The 18,817-nt window shown below is 38.0% G+C and overlaps 1 protein-coding gene across 6 annotated transcripts in view; it reads left to right on the top strand.

The window, feature by feature from the left end:
• The window catches only part of szt2 (SZT2 subunit of KICSTOR complex), a 124,614-nt gene extending 107,074 nt beyond the window's left edge, over positions 1-17,540 (top strand). For all 6 annotated transcript variants that reach the window (XM_022675382.2, XM_022675380.2, XM_022675383.2 and 3 more), the window contains 6 exons: positions 2,049-2,232; positions 3,097-3,219; positions 4,721-5,276; positions 12,169-12,282; positions 13,941-14,009; positions 14,161-17,540. In XM_022675382.2, coding sequence (XP_022531103.2) covers positions 2,049-2,232; positions 3,097-3,219; positions 4,721-5,276; positions 12,169-12,282; positions 13,941-14,009; positions 14,161-14,304 — 1,190 coding nt within the window. In that variant the 3' untranslated portion in view covers positions 14,305-17,540. The remainder of the gene's footprint in view (positions 1-2,048; positions 2,233-3,096; positions 3,220-4,720; positions 5,277-12,168; positions 12,283-13,940; positions 14,010-14,160) is intronic.
• Positions 17,541-18,817: the final 1,277 nt, after the last annotated feature.

The following is an 18,817-nucleotide window of genomic DNA, read 5'->3' as shown; positions in this document are numbered from 1 at the left end:
TACTATGTTTTTGAAAATATATACAGCAATGCAAAACTCAATATTGCAGCTATTTAATATATCACTATTTTCTTTTATCTCTAATTGCAACATGTAATTTTGGTATAAAAAAAAAAAAATAAAAAAAAGTTTTTTTTTTGTTTGTTTTTATTGCAGTGGTGCTTTTTCTGTTTTTAGTAGTATCAGATATTTTGTGACTAGTTTAGTTATTTCATTGTAATTGTTGTAATATGTTGTAGTTTTCATGCACTATACAGCTCTGATTTTGCTATTTATAGGTTTATGTTTGAGTAAAATGAACATTGTTGTTTTATTCTATAAAATATGGACATTTTTTTTTTCCCAAATTCCAATATATTGTCATTTAATTTGATTCAGAAATCAATATTTGGTGAAGTAATCCTGTTTTTTAATCACAGTTTTCATGCATCTTGGCAACATGTTCTCCTCCACCAGTCTTACACACTGCTTTTGGATAACTTTATGCCTTTACTCCTGGTGCAAAACTTCAAGCAATGATCATCCATCTTTCTCTTGATTATATTTTCAATGTGGTAAAATCATATATATATATATATATATATATATATATATATATAAAACCTCTGGAACTGTTTCTACTGTTCAGAGAAGGCTTTCTACTAGATTTTAAAGCATTGCTGTGAGGATTTGATTGCAGATGTGTATCTGTGTATTTAAATGGGTATTCTGCAGGCACCAAACAAACTGTTTATATGCTTTTGCACATCTGTGTCAGCAGTGCATTGATTAGAAGGGGTGTCAGCAAACATTTAGACATATAATATATAATTACTGTTCATTAAGGCAACAGTATTAAAATGCTATAAACGTTCTTTGTCCTCAGAAAGCCTGAGAAGACGTGTTTTATATCAAACAGAACCAGAGAAGTTTCTGAATGTTTCTGAGTGTTCTAGTTTTGAATTAGTTTTGATTTCAGGGTGGAAACGTGGTTATATTTGATATCTTCTTCGCCAGGCACAATTGATTCAGTTACAGTTCAGTTTCTATGCAAATTCTTTGTCTGTTTCTCCTTCATTGTTTCTATTAAGTTTCCAGACAGATGCCTGTAACGCCTGCAGCCTCTTTTATCTGCGATTGTGGAAATACTTTTGTAGTAGTTTGGAGGTTTTTAAAAGTTACAAAAAAAGTAAACCCATTAAAATGTGCTGTATTTCTGCATTTATTACTAAAGAAACGAGTTCTGTTATGATTATTATTCTCTAAGTCACAAATCTAGACATATTTAAACAAATCTCTGTAAACAGATAAAGGCATATAAACATATTTTAACTACTTAAAACTTAAAAGTAACATAACAGTTCATGTTTTAATAAGCACATTGAGTTAATATTTACAGTGTAGGCTAGTAAACGTAAGCTTCAAACCATTAAGAAAAATGTGTTTTAGTGCATTAATATCCTTCAAGACCCAAGGTGTCCACTGAACAGGCCCTAAAGATATTTCAAAGTCAAATGAGTGCTGGTTATTAATCTACGCAGATTTCTCTCCTGAAAACTGTTTATTTGGGTGAGTAAAGCGCTTCTGCTTATATACAGTAAGATTAGATTTCCAACATTTTCAACGGCATGGTTAGCAGCAGCGCTAGCTGCGGTTAGCAGTGCTTAACGCTAGTAAATGCCGACCGATAGCGCTACACTGAAAAAATATGTTAGGTTTTGTGTGTTTTTATTTCCAGGAAAACACCTATGAAATCCACATTTCCACAATATCATAAAAGAAATCTTTTGTCTTGCAGATAGTATTAACCCTAAAATTCACTTACTTTTTCTAGCCTGCTATTTATTCAGAGTGCTTAGTAGAAGACATGAACAGAACTGTTTGTGTTTTTACTTTAGTCAGACTGTTGGGTTGCAATTTATTGGTAATCAATGCACAAATTCAACTGTGTTGATCCTGGTTTTTCGATTTTGTGTAGATTTAGAATGATTTTATGACTGCCTGTTCTCTGTATAAATGTATACTCTTTGTGTGTGTGTGTGTGTGTGTGTGTGTGTGTGTGTGTGTAGGGAGTTTCTCTATTTCGACAGGGATGATAACGGCCCATCAGCTCTATAACTACATCACTGATCATGCTGGTACTTATGGGATGAAGCCTCTCCGCATGTCCAAGGCTGCAGTGACCTCTGAAAACAAGAAGGGGGCGCCGAGCACAGACCTGCATGAGTACGCCTTAGTGGCACTGTGGAACAGGTACAACCAACTCCGTGCATCTCAATAAAACCTAATAAAACTGTGCAGTTATAGATACTGTCTATCTGCTGTAGGATCCTTAAGAACATACTACTTGCCTGATAACTGACTTTGAACTGATGTTAAAAATGACATTTGTTTAGTAAAGTAATGGAAAATAACTTCTTTAGACAATATCCAGCGTTTTCTCTTTCTTTTCATAAACTGTTTCCATCTGAAATATCAAAATAATGGGAAATATTGAGATTGTATTTTGTCAGTATTGCACGCTCCTACTTGAAAGTTACATTATACAGCTCTTGAAAAAATTAGTAGGCCACTTTAGTTTATTTAGATTTTGCTATTTATAGGTATCTTTCAAATTCCAAATAAAAATATTGTCATTTAGAGCATTTTTTTGCAGAAAATGAGAAATGGCTGAAATAACAAAAAAAAATGCAGAGCTTTCAGACCTCAAATGATGCAAAGAAAACAAGTTCATATACATAAAGTTTTAAGAGTTTAGAATCAATATTTGGTGGAATAACCCTGGTTTTCAATCACAGTTTTTTTCATACATCTTGGCATCATGTTCTTCTCCTCCACCAGTCTTACACACTGCTTTTGGATAACTTTATGCTGCTTTACTCCTGATGCGAAACAATCCAAGCAGTTCAGTTTGGTGGTTTGATGGCTTGTGATCATCCATCTTCCTCTTGATTATATTCCAGAGGTTTTTTTATTTGGTAAAATCAAGGAAAAACATAATTTTTGAGTGGTATTTCACTCTATAGATAGTAGGAATATCTGCACATCAGTGCATTTTAGTTTTCTCTCTGCCTCGTTCTCTCTGTGAACTGTAAACGCTGCGTGTGTGTTTTTCAGCTCCGGCACGTATAAGGACCTGGAGGGTCTGCGTCACCACGATGACTTTGACGTTTCTCTGCTGGTGTGTCACAACGCGGCTCCATTCGAGGAGCAGTCGGAGGGGGAGAGGCACCTGCTGAGGTACAGACAGCAGACTGAGGGATTATAAAGAACAAGGACGCCGGAGTGCTGCGCTAATCTACTTGTTACAGCCTTTTTGTGCGTGTGTTTAATGAATGGCAGTGATTTGAGTGAGCAACTCAAACCTCTAATATTCATTCCTATAACAATCAGCCAATAATATCACAGCAGGGCTCTTATTTATTTAGTTCAGCTCAGGCTTACATCTCAATCCTCTAGACCTAATGGCACAGATACACATGCAGCTTTCAGATTCAGCAGCGTGCTGCTTTTGTAGCCTCTGAGATGCTTGTTTGCTTATTTGGAAGTCTAATAAGTGCTCTAAATGTGTCAAGACTGCCATAAATCCGAGTGTTTTAGCCATGGTGTGTACTGTATAGAATAAAACTCTGACCTTCAAACTGACATTGAAGTGCATCCATCTCAGTTTTTGTTATTTGAGATTTTTTATGTTTATTATTCGTATTGTAGCCTAATTATTTAATCCAGTTTTAATCCAGTATGAATCTGTAGTGTATGTATCGAAATGTTTTCAGTCGGAAAAAAACTACTTGACATGAAAGTGTTTAAATTTTACATTCTAATGCCCATAATTGTGTAGTGATTTTAATGCGGTTTGAATCTGCAAAGTATATTTAGTTTTTACCGTCTGAGAGTAATAAATGGAGAGTGGTTTTAATCCAGTATGAATCTACAGCTTTTATTGGTTTCACAGTCTTTTAGCAATCTTTAATCCAGTATGAATCTGCAATGGGGGTTATTTTTTACCTTTTAAGAGTAATGATTATTATGGACTAGTTTTGTCTAGAATAAATCTATCAGGGATGATTGTGAAGGAACTTTAAACCAGTATGAATCTGCAAAGTATGTTTAGTTTTACAGTCTGAGATTGATTAATGCAGAGTGGTTTGAATCCAGTATGAATCTATAGCTTTTATTGGTTTCACAGTCTATCAGCAATGATTGTGGAGTGATTTTAATCCAGTCTGAAAGTCTGCAACGTATGTTTAGTTTTTACAGTCTGGGAGTAATACATGCAGAGTGGTTTGAATCCAGTATGAATCTTCAGCTTTTGTCAGTTTTACAGTCTAGCAGCAATGGTTATTGAGTCATTTTAAACCCACTATGAATCGGCAGTGAGTTTCATTTTTACAGTCTGAGAGTAATACATGGAGAGTGGCTGGAATCCAGTATGAATATACATCGTTTGTCAGTTTTACAGTCTAGCAGTAATGGTTATTGAGTAATTTTAAACCCACTATGAATCGGGTTCCATTTTTACAGTCTGACTAATAAATGCAGAGTGGTTTTAATCCAGCATGAATTTACAGCGTTTATTGGTTTCCCAGTCTATCAGCAGTGATTATGGAGTCATTTTAATCCAGTGTGAATCTGCAGAAGTTTCATAACCAGTAACAATACAGAGTTTATCTGCAGCAGCTGCTTAAATAGAAACATATATTTTTTCTTTAAGTCTTTTTTCTCGTTTATCTGCCCACAGGTTACGTTACTACGTGATCATGACCAGTCAGAGAGAGCTGTTCCCCCGGCTGACGGCGGACATGCGGCGCTTCAAGAAGCTCCCTCAGATTTACCGGGACCCGAGCGACCCCTACCGTGACCTTGGCGGGCGGGTCCCTCTGGAGCGCTCGGAGTCGGTCGGCGGGATGGGCCGCGAGTCTGAAAGTGATCTGTGGGAGGAAACTGCCAACTCTACACCCACGCCCACGACCAGCCCTGATCCTGAAGCTGCGGAGCCCCATCTGCCCGGGGCTCAGGCTGCTCTCTCAGAAGGTCTGGACTCCTCAAGCCTTTTCTACCCGTCTCCTCTGTTCCCTCTGCTGAACTCCGAGGTCAGCTCGGCTCGCCGGCAGATCCAGAGCAGCGTGGAGCAGGCCATGGGCCACTGTCGCAGGGACAACCTGTGGAGACGGCTCTTCCACGGTGAGCACCTCGCCCTGGACAAGCTCAAACTCAGCAAGCTGGCCTTCGCTGAACTGGAGGAGCTGCTGAACGCCGTGCAGAGCCGATCTGTTGGAGAGATTGACCCACAGCTGGTATGATCTCAATTTTTAATTTATTTGAGTTTTTAAGTTGGTATCTACATTCTAACTACAGTAATCAGTAATCCCTTTCACACATGTTTAGGTACAGGCAAAATGGGCAGCCACACAGGGTGGCATCTAGTTGAGGTTGATAACCTTGCTGTAAAAATGCTGCTTTGCCATCAGCAGCCAGAACCAGAGAGAAATTGGCACAGTTGGCCTTGCTCTCTCTGATAGCACTTCTCCACCAATTTGGTAATTTTGAACCGGTTTGTCGCGTTTCCACTAGAGTGCAACCATACAGAAAATGCATGGTTCAATTCACACCTCGGTATAAACCCAACTGTACTGTTTTTAGTATGTTTTCAGTACGGTTGGTGGAAAAATAAAGAGACTGTGCTTTCTGTATAGCCTCACATTTATTAATTTCATAATAATAATGAATCTTCATTATAATCATGTTTTTTTTTTGTTTTTTTTTGGATGAAATGTTTTAACGTGGCTCGAGCTCTTTTATTAAATGCTTAAAACCAGGGTTTCTCCTACTGTCATCATAAGAGGATCCATCTTTTAGATGAGGTTGGAATGAACAAACAATGAGCATGATTGTGGCGCTTTATTAAAAACACAAAAACAAAAAAAGCGCTACTTTAACTGCTTAAACTACAAATATTTCTTCCTAAGAATATTACTGGATGCATTTTAGTGTTAAGAACTCTTTTTTAAAGAAATATCAGCATTAGATTGTTAAAATTAAGAGAGAGAAAGAGACAGACAGAAGGCGTGAGTGAAAGAGAGAGACACAGTACGAGCGCCTAACCCTGCGTTCACACTGGAAAGTGATAGATGACCATTCATTTCCTATGGCAGCGCAGCAACGGTAATGGAAAATCTGAATGTTAGCCAAATCCGATCTGAGCAAAAAAAAAAAAGGACTATGTAAAATGACTTGTAACTAGCTTATGAACAACAGGTATTGGTTTCCAATTCTTCCTAATACTTTTGTCCATATATTGTGTTTAATGGATGCTTCAACTTTTAAATATGAGCTGTAACTCACCAGTTTTTAATTGTAAAATAAGAAATGGGGGGTTGATGGCAATTGTTGTCAGTTTTAGGAAGATAGTGCACAGTACCTGAAATTGAGACAAATGGTCTATGTCTTTCACTGCACACAAACACACACACACACACAAACACACACACATACACATGCTCGTGCACACACGAGTGCAGCAGAGTGTGCAAGGAAGTCAGTCTTTAGGAAACGGCTGGAAAATTACATGCTTCTCCCGTCTCGTCTCGGTGTGTTTTGAGCAGAGCGCTGGTTTTGACAGGTAGCTGACAGCAGCAGCTGCAGCAGCCGTAGCCCTCAGCACTGTGGGGGGAAAACATGTGCTGCGTTCATCACACACAGCAGTACAGCGGTACACAACCTCCACCGCGTCACAGACAGCAACTCTACCCTTTAATATTGCTGTAATAACAACCCTATAATATCACAGCAGGGCTTATTTATTTTACACAGCTCATGCTTACATTCCAGACACTTAATACACAGCAATACACACTGGTTTAGCTGCATGCTGCTTCTGTAGGATGTGAGGAGCTTGTTTGGTTGTTTGGAAGTGAATTAAATAGACAAGTGCAAATATGTCTCATTAGTGGGGAGAAAAGTGGAGAAAAGTTCCTGTAACTTACCTTGATAAAAAAAAAAATTATATATATATATATATATATATATATATATATATATATATATATATATATATATATATATATATATATATATATTTAAATCATTGATTGTTTAAAAGCATGGGAGGTCAGTATAACTTTTTCAGTTCAGTTTTTTTCTGACTGTATCAAGCTAAATTCAAGATGAAAAAGAAGTGGGTTTTTAATCCAATTTTTCAATTATCGAGTTTTTCCATTTCAGCCTTTCGCAAACAGAATAAAAAAAAAAAAAAGAAAATTTAATCTTATATCAATTTTTAGATTTGTCCATTTTCTATCTTATAACACAAGTCTGATGGTATAATCCAACCTGCAAAATGCAAAAATTGAAAATTCTTAAAATAAAGAAAATATTTATTTTTTCCAGAAATTATAATTATGATCAAGGGCAGAAATGAAAAAAAAAAAAAAAAAAATTGTAAAATGGAATGGATAAAAATGAGTTTTTACATCCAGTTTTCTATTTTTGCATGTAGCCTCAAACAGTCAGAAATTGAAATTAATTAATTAAACATTATACTGACCATGGGAGGGGCTGCATCTCTTTTAAAAGTAAAGCCACTATAGCGCCTCTGTTGGCTGGTTGCAGTATTTATATACAGTAAAAAAAAAAAAAAAAATCAAGTGTTAAATTAACTCCCACAGAGTCTGATTTTAACTCTTTCCCAAGGTTTTTATAGGTTGATTAGATAAAAAACACTTGAGTGTGAAACATGTAACACCTTGCTAAAGTTTACAATATGGTGAACAATTTTGGCTCCATTTATATAGAACCGATGGGAATGGAACCATTGAATCCATCTTTTTCTATGGTTGTTGGGTTGCTCAGACTCAAAGAGAGAGGATGGAGACTTGTGATTGGTTATGTTTATTCTGATAGCCCTACTTCTTTTAGGACTGCTCTTTCTATTTTGAGAGGAGATACTGGTGCAGTAATGGTGAAACATAGCATACACTTATTAGGTGGTATTGATTTGAATATATATTTATATTAGATGATACATTTACATTGGAGACCCTGATAAATCAGATTTGACTTTTAGTTAAATAAAAAATTAAATACTTATTAGTTTTCCTGGGGCTATATTAAATGTTAATCATGCTATATAAGTCATGTTTTCTTTAGGAGCAGCTCTAAGTGATTGGTGTAATGCATGCAGTTATAAGTAAGAACACGTTTATGCTCGTTTTTTACTCTCAGCTCCCTCATTACACTCAGATTTCCACACCTCCTTCCATGTTAGGTGTTTGAGTAGCACTTGCTGGAGTCTTGCTGGAGGTGTGTAGCGTGTGTCTGTTTTAGCATGCTGTAGCTGTGCCGAGAGTAGCAGAGGAAAGGATAATATGCTGTCCATCAAGCAGAATGAGAGCAGAGATTGCACACTGTGTGGAGAGACTCTTGTGTGTGTGTGTGGCATTAAATATGAGAGCACCTGTGATAAGGGAGTAATGATCATCTTCACCTGTAGGGTTTCACCTGCAGTGCCCTCCCAACACACACAAATCCAGGACCACGAATCATATATCTGAAGAGTCATATATCGGAGAATAGCATTGAAAAGTTAATTTAATTCAGTAATTCAGTTCAAAATGTGAAACTCATATATATTATATAGATGTATTACACACAGAGCGATCTATTATTGTGGATGATTATGGCTTACAGCCAATGAAAACCCAAAAATCAGTGTCTCAGAAAATTAGAATATTAAATTATAAGATCAACTGGTACTTTTGGCAGTGTGGGCAGTGTGCCAAGTCCTGCTGGAAAATGAAATCTGCATCTTCATAAAAGTTATCAGCAGAGGAAAATATGAAGTGCTGTAAGATTTTGTGGGAAAACAAAACTGCACTGACTTTAGACTTGATAATAAAACACAGTGGATCAACACCAGCAGATGACAGACATGACTCTCCAAACCATCACTGATCATCAGTACATTTTACATTTCATTTATAAATCAAGGGATCAGAGTCTGGAGGAAGAGTGGAGAGACACACAGTCCAAACTGCTCGAGGTCTAGTGTGAAGTCTCCACCAATCAGTGATAGTTTGGAGAGACATGTCATCTGCTGGTGTTGATCCACTGTGTTTTATTATCAAGTCTAAAGTCAGTGCAGTTTTGTTTTCCCGCCAAAAATGTAATTTTCTAGCAGGACTTGGATAAGTATGATTAACCAGCCAACAGTTTGACAATTTGACTACATCTCAGCTTCTTAATGTAATTTAGATGGGGCGTTCCAGCCAATGCTGTCAATCACTTAATTTCTAAATTCCTACGCCCTGCCTTTTTACAATAATATAGAAAAAAAGTTTTTAAAAACTGCTAGAATTAATTAATTATTGAAATACAGTTTTTACATAAAAAAGTAGGATGGAAATTGAGTGGGGCTGTTTTGTTATATATAAATATATATTTTTGTTGTGTTCCGTGTATTTGTATGACAACCTATAAACTGATAAGAAATTTTTTTTTAAGACTAACCTCAAATTTACTCCATTTTTCAGTAACAAAAGAAAGTGATTTTCTTTTTCATTTAAAAATACAGGCACCATAAATCTTGTAAAGAAACTCTTTACAATCTGAGGGGGATTTTTTTAGTTGGTGCACACATAAGTACACACACACACCTACACCTACACCCTTCCCTTGTCTCAGCTCATGTAACTGCTCTGTGATCTGATCACACAGCCGCTGCTCTAGGCTTTGCTCTGGATCCGCAGCAGGTGATGGAGGTGTCTGAAGGCTTTCTTCTTGAGCAGTGTGGTGTGAGGGTCAGGGGGGCTGCTGTGCCCCTTCTCCTGATCATCCTCATCTTTTGTACATTTGCCCTCAGCTACACACCCCCCACCATCATCCACCTGCAGACCCAGACACCCAGCAGCAGTTTTATTCCCACTGTTTCAGGGCAGTGGCTTTAAACCTGTTCTGACCAAAGTCTCGAGTTAACAAAACGCACACAGTGGGCAGGAGAACAGTCGGATCACCACAGTGTTTGCTGTAAAAGTGCAGGTTAAGGATTCCACCTGTAATACTCGACACTGGCTGTGTTTAAAGGGGACATATTGTACCTGATTTTACACAAGTTAGAATATTGTAGGTTTATGGAGTATATTAAATATGCTTAAAATCACTCTCACATAAAGATTAGACCATCTCACTAGCTCTATTCTTACCAGTTTCAGTCCCTTTTTCAGAATAAGCCATTTAAGGGCTCTGTCACTTTTATGCAAATAGTCAATGCTGTTGCTGGCCACCATGTAGCCATAGCACTTGATGTAAAGGGTGGGGCAAGGCAATATAAATTACTGGAGATGTAGTAAGGCCTGATAGTAGACGCCAAAGTATTGCAGGAATTTAACATTCAGCATATTGTTTTTCTTTTATAATTTTTATCCCAATACAAAGCCAATTACACAACCTACTCATTAGGACTAGTCTCCCTATCACTAGTGATGCCCCAACACCAAGAGAGTGAAGACAGACTAGCACATGCCTCTCCTGACACGTCTTTTCAAACCTCTTTTCAAATTGCTGCTGATGTAGCATTGCCTAGTAGCATCACAGCGCTAACGCTCGGAGGAAAGTGCAGCGACTCTGTTCCGATACATCAGCTCACAGACGCAGCCTTGTGGCTTGGTCAACATCACGCCATCTACCCACCCAGAGAGAGCAAGGCCAATTTTGCTCTCTCAGGGCTCTGGCAGCTGATGGCAAGCTGCATGATCAGGATTCGAACTAGGGATCTATCGATCTTAGTAGCAGTGCCTCAGTCCATTGGTTCAGTGTAAAGATGTATTGTTTTATTTCATTCAAAAGGCTCTAAACAATCAAAATTTCCCTGTTAATAAATCAAGTCTTCTAAAACAAATTTGTACCTAAATAGCAAAATATCTATCAAAACTGATTTGTTAACCCTGTAATGTGAACAGGGTCTTCATTACCCTCCTGCAGCCAGCACAGCTAAGAACATGTGGCTGTGGCTTCTCCTTTTCCCCTGCAAATGTAAGCTGTTTCACCAAGATGTGCCGCTCTGCAGTGGGAGAGAGCTAATGCTAATCTCTTCATTTGGATGATATACGCAGCTGTCAAATGTCGGCGGGTTCACAATGGAAGGATAGATGTAGCCTCCGGAGGTGTTTCTGTGCACACGTGATAGCGGATCAGGGGGAACTCGCTGCAAATTAGATTTCTTTTAAATAGAATCAAATTTAGATCACGAGCAGAATGTGCAGAACTGCTAAATGGATCTGTTTTCCTGCTGAAGTGTCTCATGCTATTTCCGTTATTTTTCACCCAGAATAGTCTACAAGTGCCCAGGAGAGTGGAAAGGTTTAAGTGACTTCGAAAGAGGGTTCATTATTCGGGCACAGAGGGGCACACGGATGGCTCTACCGACTGGTGTTTCAATAGGAACGGTGTCTGAAGTGACCTCTGCGTTTTTGGTAGATCTGTGGGGAAGAGATCAGTACAGAGAATTCAGTCAGAGAGCCTGAGGCTCATACATAAGTACATAAGATGTGAGAAGAACAGAAAAACCAGCTGTTCCACCTGTTCTGGAACAGGTGAATAAGAATGCCGAGAATGCAGGACGTGATCAGAAAGTGTCTGCCAGCCTCGTCCATCCACTACACTACACAGAGCGGGATATGATAATAGCTCTGCAGTGCATATACGGTACTGGAAAAAAGATTTAGGCATCTGAGCACATTACCCAAAACCATTATCTCAGTAATAAGAGTGCATTTTTGCCTAAAAAGTAACAGTGATGGGCTCCGAGTGGTCCTATGATCGGAAGATGGAGATTCGCTGGTTCGAATCCCAGTCATGCAGCTTGCCATCGGCTGCCGGGGCCCTGAGAGAGTACAATTGGTCTTGCTCTCTCTGGGTGGGTACAGTACAGTAGATGGTGCTCTTTCCCCTCATCACTCCTAAGGTGATGTGGATCAGCACAAGGCTGCATCTGTGAGCTGATGTATCAGATCCAAGTCGCTGCGCTTTCCTCTGAGCGTTAGCGCTGTGATGCTACTTGGCATTGCCGATCAAAAAGAGGTGGAGTGGGTGGGGAAAGACCCCTAGCCCAATACTGTAAGTCATTATGGATAAGATAATAAAATCTAAACTGTAACATAATTCTGATAGGATTTATTATGTGTTGATTGACAGGATTGTTTCCTGACCATGAGTCCTGCCTGGTATCAGAGTCTGATAAAAGTGCTGCTCTCACGATTCCCTCAGAGCTGCCGGCACTTCGTGGATGACAGCGGCATTCAGTACCTGGTAAGAACGATTTATTTGTTTATTTATACATTTATTTTTTTATTTATGCCCTTTTATAGGAACTTCAGTGCAGCATCTGTGTAATGGAAGATACACCTTTACAGAAACACTCACCTTCACCTCCTGATATACTTATTATAAATATTAATATACAATTCAATGTGCTACAGTACAATGCAATGATACATAGCATAGTGTTAGCATAGCATAGGGTTAAACCATGTTCAGCATTCTGTATATTTAAATAGTATATATCTTTATGTTTATGTAAGCATTATATGCATTGTACAGGAGGCCACATGTGCAGAATTCTTTATCTTCTATAGGAGTGTAATCCCTGTGGAAGCTGAACCATTTCCACACAAACGACCCGTGCACATTCTTTTTGGAATAAAATTGCAGACAGATGGTAACCTGTGCAGCAGGTGCCATATTGCAAACACAGTCATTTTCTTGAATGGTTATCTTTCTGCATAAAAGAGTTTTAGATATATCAGTAGTATTTGTGATATACTGCAAGCTAACGCCTGATTCCAGCAGCTAACTGCTCAACCTGGCAACACTTTTGTGTTGCTGCTACATTTACATCTGAACATTTGGGAGGAACACCAGGGCAGTGCTGCGCTTCAGGGTGGTTTCACACCAGCATTGCATCTGCACCGCACATCCCATTGAAAACAGTGTGTTTGACAGCAGGGTGCAGCTGCAATTTCCCCACGTTCAGTGAAAGAAGCAGCTTGGGATGTATTTTGGTGCGTTTAGGTTTTCGCCTGTGTGAAAACAAATCAGCAAATTAACCAAAAGTGAGAAAATGCTCATTACTGATCAGATGCTATTAACTGACCAGAGAAATGAACTGCATGTGTGAAAACCCTTATTTTATTCAACAAATAGAGCTTTTTATTAGATTTATTATTATTATTTTTTTTAAATCCTGCTCTATAAAACTTTGCTAATAAATGCACTCAGCAGCTGCCTTAAGTCATATTGAAGAAATTGAAGAATTAAACTTCCCCAGCTTGGATGGAGTTAGATTATTATTACGCTGACTTTAGGCACTTATTAAAGGTAAAAAAAAATAAAAATAAAAAAAAGAGAGAGAAGGAGAGGAGAAAAGGTGGAGGGAGGGTTCTGTTCAACATTTTTTTTTTTTTTTTTAGACCTTTATGGTTGGCAGTGTACGCCTGCCTTCCTGCCTGCGTGGTGTTAAAATGTTAAATTAAAGTCTTGCAGGGGATTAGGTGAATTTTATGGGGCATAATTGTCAGCTCCTCCAGAGTGTCAGGAGGTTACTCCCTGCTTAATTCTGTAAGGGAGAGACTCCACATCAAAAGAACTTTTGCACTCTTTTTTCGTGCCGATGCTGTGAAAGCTGTGAAAGCAGGTGGCTCACGTGCTCTGTAATTTTTCTTTTTCTCCCTCCATACGTTCAAAACAGAGCTCCCGCTGTGTGCGTCTGGGCTGAAAAGCGCTGCGTTTTTCAGCCGCTTAATGCTAGCTGACATTAAATGGATCGTGCCCACTGGAGGTTAAATTTGAACATGAAAAGGAAAATGGGCCGCAGAATTAGGAAATTTAAATGCCGCTCTTTGTGAATGTCATTAACTCGCGCTTTTGTTTTTTTTTTTTGTTTGTTTTTTTTTCCTTCTCCTTCTCAGGCTGTCCTCAACCAAAAGTTCACCGACTGCTTTGTGCTGGTCTTCCTGGACGCCCAGGCGGGGAAAACGGTGAGCTATTGTATTTTGTTAAATTCTTATCCCTGCCTGAATCTTGCTGATAACATTCATTTCCATGCGGAAAAGCGGCAGGACTCTAACCGCGGCGTGAAATCGCACGCCGATCTCTCCTTAACCCCTCCGTCTCCCGCTCTCCCTACAGAGTCTCAAGGTGGTTTTCAGGGAGCCGCTGCCGTCACAACCGCAGCCTAGCAACAGCCCCCCACCCCAGCTCGTCTCCATGTACCACCATCTGGAGTCGGTGATCAACACGGCCTGCTACAACCTGTGGACCGGCCTGCTGTAGCGCAGCCGACGCAGCAGCAGCAGCAACATCTGGATAAAACAGATACTAATCCAATCACTCAAACCACTGCAGACCACGTGAAAAGTGCTTATTCTTTTGGCCTGTTTGTGTTTCCTGTTTTTGTTTCCTTTTTTAAATTGGGTTTCAAATATGGCTTCACAAAATACACATTTTTCATTTTAGAAGCTCATTTAGTCCTTGTCACTTAATGTTACCAGTATCTGGATTTTACCTGGATAAGATTTTTATCCACATGCTCCAGTTGCTGGAAAAATCTGCTAGCACATTTAAAACACGTACAAATCCAATCACTCAAACCACTGCGGGTTTAAAGTCCTATTCTTTTGGCCTACGTGTTTTTTTTGTTTGTTTTTTTTTTTATAGAAAAATCTGCATTTTATCTGGATAAGATTTCAGTCCACATGCTCCAATCACTGTTTCCATTCAATTTGAGTTTTAAGTTTGGCTTCATAAAATTAAAAAAATGGTTTGAGTGATGAAATTAGTATCTGGTTTAAATGTGTTTTTGGTGCATTGTTATGTGGATTGGCCTTATCCTGATATAATTCTATAATTCTTTATTCTCCCAAGATACATAAAGTGATAAAGTATAATATATTGGGTCATTTAGCAGCACAGGCGAATTATAAAGTCTAAAGCTGCACAACATGGCCTAAAATAAAAAAATCAGTGTTGCATATTTCAATTAAGGTCAGACTCAAAATGTGAAAAGTCTTTGATATGATTGGCCAACAATTTGACTCATTATTTTGCATCTTTAGTCCAAAATCTTTTCAAATGTTCATGTTTTGCAGATGTATTTAATATCACAGTGAAGATTAAGAAGCAGTTTGTCAGTGTAACTGATTTTTGTCAATTTTGGGTACGGAATTAAGTGACTACAAATGTGATTTCTGGTCAGTACAGAGAAAAAAAGAGAAAGAGAGAGAGAGAGAAAGAAAGAGAAGGAGGAGAGAGAGAGGGAGAAACTAAAAACAGACATAGACTGACTGAGACTTTGACACCACATTGATTCATTCAGGTCCGCTGTACGTGACGCACACTGAAGGAATGACTCAGCCTGTAAGTGAAGTGCGATGGTGTGTTTCGGGCTTTAAGCAGATGACTACTGTACATTACTGTGGGGGTGTGTGATGCTAGCCTGCTAATGTTTCTAATAGCAGTGTTGGCTAATCACTATTGTTTTCTTTCACCCTGTTAGTATTTTTACAACGTCCCCTACTGCCATTACCCTCAACCCAGAAGTGCCTGATCTTTTCGTTCTGTGCTTTATTTCGCTTTTGGTTTCTTTTGCTTTATGTTGTGACTGAATTCTGTGGATCTTTATTTAATGTCAGACTTCACGTCTTGGTTTACAGACTCTGCTTTGAATCAGTGCGAATCAGAGTCAACACCATAGCCTGTGCAAGTTGCCTACGCCATTGTGAGCATTTATAATTGTGTATGGGTGCATCTGCTTTTGCTCTGCAATTATGCCAACAAAACACTTGTCTGGTGATGGGGTAAGTTTTCCATTGTGTTGACTTAATTAATTAAAAATAAGCAGAAGATTGTGTGAAAGTTGGAGCTAGTAGCTGTTAACTCCTTTTTTTTTTTCTTAAATTTTTGCAACAAACAAAATGATGTAAAATGATTTTAGAAGACTTCCTTTTTTTAAAAGGCATGAAGGCAGAAATACAATACAATGCCACCAATCACATTTGTTGTGGCCTGCTTCGGCTAACACTTTATTTGACGGGTACCTACATAGTAGGCTTCGTAACACATTGATGAGCACTGTAACATATATCAATAAAGCATTATTTATATATTTATAAACAGCACATGCCATTACTCACAGCATAACAAGACACATAAAGACTTTTGCTGAAATAAATTAGATTAATTCTGTAGTAAGAAACAAATAATATAGCATTTTGTGTTGCATATTATATTTAAAACTTATATATATATACATATGGTTAATCTTTTTTTTGCTCCCCAATTTACAAGGCCAATTACCCAACCCACTTATTAGGACTCCCCCTATCACTAGTAATGACCCAACACCAGGAGGGTGAAGACTAACACATGCCTCCTCCGATACAAGTGAAGTCAGACTCCGCCTCTAATATAGCATCACAGCGCTAACGCTCGGAGGAAAGCGCAGCGACTCGGTTCTGATACATCAGCTCACAGATGCAGCCTTGTGCTGATCCACATCACCCTAGGAGTGATGAGGGGAAAGAGCGCCATCCATCTACCCACCCAGAGAAAGCAAGGATAAATTGTGGTCTCTCAGGGCTTCGGCAGCTGATGGCAAGCTGCATGACCGGGATTTGAACCAGTAATCTCCCTGTAGACCACTTGCTCTATATATATATATATATATATATATATATATATATATATATATATATATATATATATATAGATGCGAATAATCGCATATGATAGTTGTGTACATCAAAATATTGCTTTATAAATACATTATTCAGTGCTTATGAATGTGTTATGAAGCATCTATGTATATAGCCTTCATGTGGCTACATGCTGGCTAAATGCAGGCTATGGTGTAGATTGGATGCAGAAGCATAAATTGAGCTTTACACACACTTACATGCACTTGAAAGAGCACTGAGAGTCTTTGGACCACACTGCAGCTCATTGGCTACGTTCACATTACCAGGCTAAAGTGACTCGAACCAGATTTTGACTCAGATCTGATTAGTTCAGGGCTGTATGAACATGTCAGATCTACTTTTTTTTTTTATCCAATTTGAGCCACACTTATATCTGATCCTAAATCGAATAGAAGGATCATATCATATCACTGTATGCTTGTGTGCCATTTCAATAACAGATCTGTTCACATTACAAAAACAGATCCAGATCACTTACTGTACATGCAATGTAAATGTAGCCAATGACGGCCTTACATTTGTGCATATTTCACAGAAGGAAACCAAATATCGGGTCGTTTTGAGCTTTTCTGATTATAAAAAAAATTGTGCTGTTTGATTAAGACAATGTGTTCATTGTTTTTCTTTTTTTTTCTTTTGAAAATGAGGACACTGGAAACTTACGCTTAATGCAAGATGCTAATCATTAGCAGTTGTGTGTATTTAGGCAATATTATAATCAGAGTGATTTAAATGTCTGAGACTTGTACATTATGTATATATATACTGAACTGTTTGTAAAATAAAATAAAAAGCAACATTAAACTTTAAAAAGTAATGGTCTGTGTTTTTTTGGAAGTTGGGTATTTAGGGGATTTGGAGACCTCTCTGGTGAGAATGTGTAATTGCACTAAGCAGCAGAAGAGCATTTTTAAGACATGCATTGTGGGGCAATACCCTTTAAGAGAGGAAGAATATGGTCGTTTTAAGTTTACATTCATTCTTTCAGTTAATTTAGTAAAAAAAGAGAGCTCAGGCCAAACTTCTGACTGAGGATTATTTTTTCAGAGGATGCAAGATTATGTAAGACATTAATACATTAAAGGCGTACTCACACTGTTTTGCTTTGCTTGTACCTTGCTGGAACCTTGCTGGAACACGACTATCCCCCTCCCCACTCCGGTGCTGGCCTGCGTTTACACCTTGTTTCACAATCCAGCGCAAGCCCCTTACATTATCACGAAGAAAATTTTGTTTTGAGATAAATTGCGCTTGTAAAATACATTTAAAATAAATTCATGTTTTTACTTATATTGTGTTTTTTTTTTTATTATTATTTTATATTTTTCTGCTTTGTGCATTAATGCGAAGTCATCCAACTATAATAAGTAAAACATTAGTATTTAATAAATATGTTGTATTTATATATATATATATACAGGCTGAAGCTTAGATTCTTTAAAGTAGCACCTCTTGCTTGGATGAGAATTTTGCACAGCTCCCAAAGCATTTTCACAGCTGGAATGACTTTCAGTTAACAGCTGTGCCTCATCAAGGGTTAATTACTTAAATTGCTATACAGTTAAGTAAAGAAAAAAATACTTTAAGAAAAGGTCAGTCAATCTAAAACATTTCAAGAACTTATTATCCTAAAGTGTAGTCAAAAAAAGACTCTTTTCCTTTTCCCCTCCTATACTTCTCTATCCCATTATTTCCCTTTGGCCTCCTTTAGGCCCTATATAAAGATGTTTTTATCTTTAACTTCTATTACTTTTGTACTGTAAAGCATCTGCCAAATGTAATGTAATGTAATGTAATGTACAAAGAGTTTCCTCTGATGGACAGGATAAGAAACTGCAAGTTAGCAGCTCCCCAGATCAGAGCACCTAAATGCTTCACAGAGTATTGTTTGGTTTGTTTAACACTTTTAAGTTACTACATGATTCCTTATGTGTTTCTTCATAGTCTGGATTACTTTACTATTTAGGCTATAAAATTACAAGAAAGAAAATGAAAAAAGCCAAGAGCCTCTGTTGATCCAGAGGAGATTAAGAGGGTAATAGGAGGGTAGTAATTGATGGTGTTTTATTGCAGCACTTGGAATAGAAAAA

This window comes from Astyanax mexicanus, chromosome 5 (assembly GCF_023375975.1).
Source record: "Astyanax mexicanus isolate ESR-SI-001 chromosome 5, AstMex3_surface, whole genome shotgun sequence".
NCBI lineage: Eukaryota > Metazoa > Chordata > Actinopteri > Characiformes > Acestrorhamphidae > Astyanax > Astyanax mexicanus.
This window is presented reverse-complemented; position numbering and strand designations above follow the sequence as displayed.